The sequence below is a fragment of the Dermacentor silvarum genome, chromosome 3 (assembly GCF_013339745.2).
Source record: "Dermacentor silvarum isolate Dsil-2018 chromosome 3, BIME_Dsil_1.4, whole genome shotgun sequence".
NCBI lineage: Eukaryota > Metazoa > Arthropoda > Arachnida > Ixodida > Ixodidae > Dermacentor > Dermacentor silvarum.
In genome coordinates, this window is record NC_051156.1 from 113048614 (window position 1) to 113054719 (window position 6106).

The 6106-nt window shown below is 44.4% G+C and overlaps 1 protein-coding gene across 1 annotated transcript; it reads right to left on the reverse strand.

Annotated features, from left to right (window-relative positions):
* Positions 1-301: 301 nt before the first annotated feature.
* LOC119443976 (techylectin-5A) lies at positions 302-5670 on the reverse strand. Its single transcript, XM_037708528.2, has 2 exons — positions 4685-5670; positions 302-706 (listed from the first exon to the last, which is right to left on the reverse strand). The coding sequence occupies exons 1-2, from the start codon at positions 4809-4811 to the stop codon at positions 393-395; spliced, it is 441 nt and encodes a 146-aa protein (XP_037564456.1). The 5' UTR covers positions 4812-5670; the 3' UTR covers positions 302-392.
* Positions 5671-6106: the final 436 nt, after the last annotated feature.

Here is a 6106-nt window from a genome sequence, read left to right on the forward strand (position 1 = left end):
GCAGCAGTTCTGCGCGTTGCCTCCTTGGCGCGGCTACAATTTCTTTATCTCTCACTCTCATTATCTCTTTCTCCCGAGCAGAGCGCGCGCCGCGCGCATGCTCTCCTTCCCTCTCCTTCACGTGCCATGTCAAGGCAAAATGTGCACGACACGGAGAGGAGGCGAAGCACACCGTGCTCCACGAGGGTGTGCTAGGCAATGCGCTGTGACGTCATCGCCAGGAGCAGTTTTTGTTCCCACTAAGCGGCGCAACGAAGAGCTTTAACAGCTCCGCTGTTAAAATTTAAGCGGTCACAGTCTACACAGGTTTCATTCGCCGGTTCTTGATTTATTTCTTGCTTGACTTTCTCGCAACGTAATTGACATTTATTGGCCCGATACTGCTGCCGTGGTCACGCGGGAAGTGGAGAATCCAGCTTGCTTCGACGGTCCAACAGCGATCCAGCCGGTCGTATCATCATACGCACGCTGGGGAACGAATAATGGTAAAGGCTGGTGGGGTATCCCCGAACGCCCCACTCGATGCCATCGGCGTAGCTGTCGTGCGGTCCGTTCAGATTCAGGCCATTCAGGTTGGCGAGGTGACAGTTGTTGTACCACCAACCACCGCGGTACCGGTAGGCGCAATGTGCGGACAGCGCGCCATCATTGTCCTTTTCGAAGGTGGAGAAATTCTGATCGTTGCCGTCCGAGAGTGCGTCCCACCCTGAAACATAGAAGTAGAATATTGCCAGATGAAGTAAGGCAAAAGTTATGTCATTAGTGTCGGGAATATCGAATATGGTGCCTCAGCTAACCTTAGCCAAGCTGTTCAAATAAAAAAAAACTAAAAAATTAAACATCACGAAGCAAGACTTGCTCATAAAGCCGACCGTGTTCGGTTGTCAGATGTATGACGACCGAACGCCTTCGGTTTTACAATCGCATCTTGCACCGTGACTTCTTTTATCATTTTTTTCTTTAACCAGCTTAGTTAATGTTAGCTGGGACAAACACTATTTTATTGCCTCGACAGACACACTACCTACAGCCAGCTCGACAAATGAAGGCCCCGGACTGCCAGGTAATCTTTTAAAGTGAACCTTTTTTTGAGAACCGTCGCAAAATTTGAAGAACGTTGCCGCTGCGGCGGCTGCTGCTGCTATCTTGCCGAATATCTCGCACGATATTCTCGCAAGAAGAAAATAATTACTTTCCCTATGCTGGTATTGAACCCAGGTGTCCACAGGCCGATACTATAGCCACTAAGCGACAATCACGGTTTTTATTGGCCATTAAGTCACTTGGCTTACGCACATGGCGTTTGCACGGGAGAAGTATGCGTGCAATTAAGCCACAATTGCACGAATAGTTCATGCGTGCCAATGCTAAGTAGCTCTTTGAGACGACTGACGCGTGCGTTAGGTAGCATAGAACGTGCGCGCGCGGCAGTTGTCATTGTTACACAAACGGCGAAGTGAAACGGGTGAACATTATTAGCCCGATCGCCTAAATTACATCTTGGAACAATAGTCCTACTTATGGCTGTCATTCGCATTGAACTCGCCACTATTCCGCCTCAAAACATTAAACATCGCACTCGTTGCCGTGACGTCACTGCGTCGATGGCTCGCATTGTGTTCTCGCGTGAACTGCTCTTTGCATTTCTACAAAGGTAGTGAATGGTGTGGTGCATAAATACATACATTTCATGAAAATAAAATTGTGGCCTATGCTGTGCGCAAGCAAACATAGTATAGAATTCCACGTTGCATATGATGATAATGAACGCAATTGTAACCATTGTATTTAGTTTGAGAGCATACACTTGCCCGCTTCACAAAGATTTGCTTTAAAAATATCCCAACGTCAACGCCGGATCCGGATTTATTTTTTAAGTAAGCCTCCATGCGAAGAATAGTGCAATGGGTGAACGTATGTCAAGAAATTTCTCTTGTGTTGTACCACTTATTCTAGGCGTTTGGCACAAGCAGCTAACGTAGAGAAGTCTAGGGCATACTGTTCGCATTGCCTCATGCATAGTAGCCAAAAGTAGCTGGACACTGTACGAAAAAACGGCCTTTGCTTAACTACATATTGTGCAAAGGCCGACATATATCTGTGCCAAAAATAAACAACGTCAACATTGCTAAGATGTTTTGACGGTGCTTTTGACACTGCAGTTTTTCTTCATCAACATAAACATTATTAGACCTTCAGGGCAAAGCATATCGAGAGGATAGAATTTCCAAAAAAAATTGCGCATTTTCATAGACGTACGCGCAGTGATTTTGAGCATAGAGGGTATCACAAAATGTGTCCCAGGTACACAAGTGGTTCAAAAATACAAGGGGAAACATTAAAATTAAAGATATCGCGACGGAATGTCCTGTCACAAAGTCGCCACACGGTCAGCAAGAGAGAGAAAGGTAAAAGAAGGACAGTGAGGTCAACCAGAGATTATCTGTTAGCAAGATGATGGGCAGAGCGTAATGGACATTGTACCACGTGTCCAATGCTCTAACCGTCTGTTCCTTATATTGAGTGCTGACCGGTTGATGCTTTCGTCCACTTTTAATCCATAAGTTTATTACGATGAAGGTACTTTCTTGAAGGTTGAACTTCACATCATGAACGATGTGACATACAAAGCAACCGCATTGTGAGCCGCCGTTTCCATTTATAAACATTTACCTACTAAAAATATAACAACCATTGATGTCTCTTACAGCGCTCATTGAAACTCACTTGCAATGAATTTTTACTAAACTGAAATTCTTTTAACGCCTTCACACAAAAGGCACAAAGTAACCTTCGCTTATTTAGGACTTTAGCGCATGATCCTACATTAGACGCGTAATTTACACAAATTGCATTATTAACAATAAATAGCAGTCGTCACTGTGCTCAAAAATTAATTTTAAAATATACATTACTTTCATGCCAATTCCACAAATCAAGCGCCTCTTTACCTCCTCTATTTGTCTCTTCTCTCACTTTTCAGTTTGCCTGCCTTCATCTATTCAGTTTGTGGTCCACTAAAATAGATGGTCACTGTGCACACGCTCAACAGCCACTACAATATTTTTTGTATAATGTAAATACGAGCTTAGCCGATAAGCAGTGTAGTCGTCTGACCTCCGTATTGCATTTATATACTAAGATAGGATACGACAATTTCGCTCGCATTTGCGTTATCCTATCTTTCATCCATTCCACTATTTCAAAGCCGCGTCCATTTTTTATTTTTCTCTTTTTATTTGGTTATTATTAGGCAACAGTAAGCACGCTCCGCCTTTCTTAAAACCTATCGCAAGAACGGTACCTCCGTGAGGATCAAAATCGATAAAATACGATTATGGTGATCATAATGACAAGTTGTTAGCATCTCCTTTGAAACCGGGCAGTAATAAAGCGTTACCTAGCCTGCTTAATTTAATCAGGCATGTTACACATCTTTGTCATTCTAACGTTTTATATACATCTCTTTATTCTTTTTTTCTTCTTCAAAACTTCTCGATCTACTTTGCAGCGCTACCTATGCCTGCAATGGATCCGCTCGTATGAATCTCTTTTCCTGCTTTCTTTCCACCTAGACTCTTAACGTCCGTTGCTTATCTCGACTGCTGACCAGTTGATGCTACCACCCACTTTAAGTCCAAGCGCTTCTGGAAGGTGTACGTTATCTACGGGTATCACTGGGGGAATCCCTTCGCATTCAATTTGGATGTGTTTAGTGCACTCCGGATTTTCGCTGCAGCTACACATGCCTCATCTTGTTGCGAATATTTGCTCATGTGTGCTTTTGGCCTTATGCAACCAGCTGGAGCCTCAAATAGCAAGACACTGCCCTTTGTGTTATCGTACAGATTTTCTATCCTAGTTTCTTTCTTCCCGTTCTTTTAAATTACCATGGTCTTTTTTTTTTGTTTCCATCCTTTCCGTCCAATTCATAGTTTCAATTTCTCTCACTTTCTTTCTGCGGACTCCTGGTTGTATATTTACACTTTCAATTACACGGAACTTGGCTGCCAACTTCCTTGGCCTCTTCCTCCATTTGGTGCCCACGCTTTTCAGGTACAGATACTTGTGCACTTTATCCGCTCATTTATTTTGAACCCTGTTTTCTGAGTATTTCTTAAAAACGAATTTGCTAGCGTTTTGCTAGTAATTTTGCTAGCATAATTGGGATTACTAATGGGGCGGTGGCGCCATCAGGTGGCAAAACACGACACCGTTCTGCCGGTGCGATTACCTACGAGATCCACATCGCGATGGAATGTCATTCCACACAGCCCAGACACTGTCAGAAAGATGGTGGGCAGAGCGTAACGGACATTATACCACGTGCGATCTGCAGACGGCATTGTGTGCAGTGGGAGAGCTGAAGACACGATCAGAATATCCGACTTTGAGTAGCCGATAACTCAGCAAATACAACGCACACTTTAAATTTATTCTTTTTAATGATTCGTAAGCAGATCCTCCATAATACCCGGCACATTACATTTATATTATAATAGACTTTGAAGGCTCCTTCGAATGGCATGAAACACTATTGCGGTCATTTAAATCGACGCGACGCGAGAACTTACGCGGCAACCCTGTCCACAACAGGGTTGCCGCGTAAGTAGTTGCATCGCTGTTGCGTCGAAAAAAAAAGGGAATTTAGCAGGAATTCCCGAAGTAGGCACCCAAATATCACCTTCTGGTCCCAGCAGCTTTCCGAGTCGCATCTTGAAGAGGTTCTCTTCGTTCTCAACACGAAAGCTTTCGTAGTCCACGAATGCGCTCTCTCCAGTCCGGTTACTCAGCACGACACGCAGGGCCATTGCCTCATCTTCTGACGTAAGCGCGTGCAGCGCCTTGTTTCCTGCAGGGAGCAGATGGAGTCGAGTGAAGATGTGTTTTCAAACGTTTCGCGATGTTTTGTCATTACTTGCATAAGATAAACAGCTTCAGCTTAGTGAATCATGTGACGAATAAATTTTCATCACATCAGTCTTGTTGTTCCCTTAAAAACACGCATTACATAAAGCCATCATATTAACTTTGCAGCTTGAATGGGGGATATTTTAGTGATGCAGATGATTAAGGCGTCATGCTTTATTACTTAAGGTAAAACAGCCACATTCTAGTAAGGTCTCGTAAGGCATAAGGACACTGTGCTGTATCTTTTTGGGATTTTTGAACACCAGGAAGTCTGTTTAACATAAAATTATATTACCTACGCTAAATCTGTTTAGACATCCTTTCCTGACACTGGAACATATTTCAACTTATTGGAAGAGGATTACATTCTGTTGCATGGACCTGTAATTGCATACTGCCGTCCGTAAGCCATCGCAGAACTAATCTTTTCCCATATTTCATTTCATGCGCGAAATATTCTACTTATAGAATGAATGAAATTTTTGTTTAGGGAGCTTTTTCGGCGCATGCGCCGGAATCTATGTGATGCTCTCGCCGCCTCGCCCCTGGTAACGAGCTGAAGCTGGTCTTCCAGGGCGGGACTGGATAGCAATACCTTCCATCGCTCTCTAAGAGGTTGGATGGGGGGTGGGATCATGTTGGGTTTAAGATTGGGGAGGAGTGGTGGGTGTTGTTGGCTAAACCTGCATTCTGCTATCATGTTTTGGAGTGTTGCTGGCTTCTGACACACGGGGCACTCTTGCCTGTACTGGCTCGGGTACATCCGGTTTAGTGTTTGGGGGTGGGCATACGACTGTGTCAGGATTTGCCTATTTGCTTTCTGGTGCTCCCTCGTTAACTTGGGGTGGTGCTCGGGGAAGCTCTGTCTCTCGTTTCCGTAATATATCGAACACACGCATACGACGAGACCAGTGAAGCGGACAGGACAGAAAGCGTCATCTGTCCGCATCACTTGACCTGTCGTTTGCGTTGTTCGAGATATTGAATGTAGAACAACTAGCAGCTTAAAATCCTCTCGTGCAATTCGACAAGCGCCTGGTTGGCCGAAAAATCAAGCGCTGCAAGTAGTGCCTTAGCCCACCTCTTTATCCTTACCATTAAACCCTAGGTGGTTGACTAGAGCCACTACACACCAGAAACAGGAATACCTGGTCGAGTACATCTTATCCGCCATCAAACACGCTGACAGAGGCGG

What these genes read in the sequence shown, in the direction of transcription:
- LOC119443976 (XM_037708528.2), bottom strand. Translation starts at nt 4,811, where the DNA reads ATGGCCCTGCGTGTCGTGCTGAGTAACCGGACTGGAGAGAGCGCATTC. An exon ending in AAAGCTGCTGGGACCAGAAG is followed by an intron (nt 707 to 4,684) that starts GTGATATTTGGG and finishes TCTATGTTTCAG; the next exon opens with GGTGGGACGCACTCTCGGAC.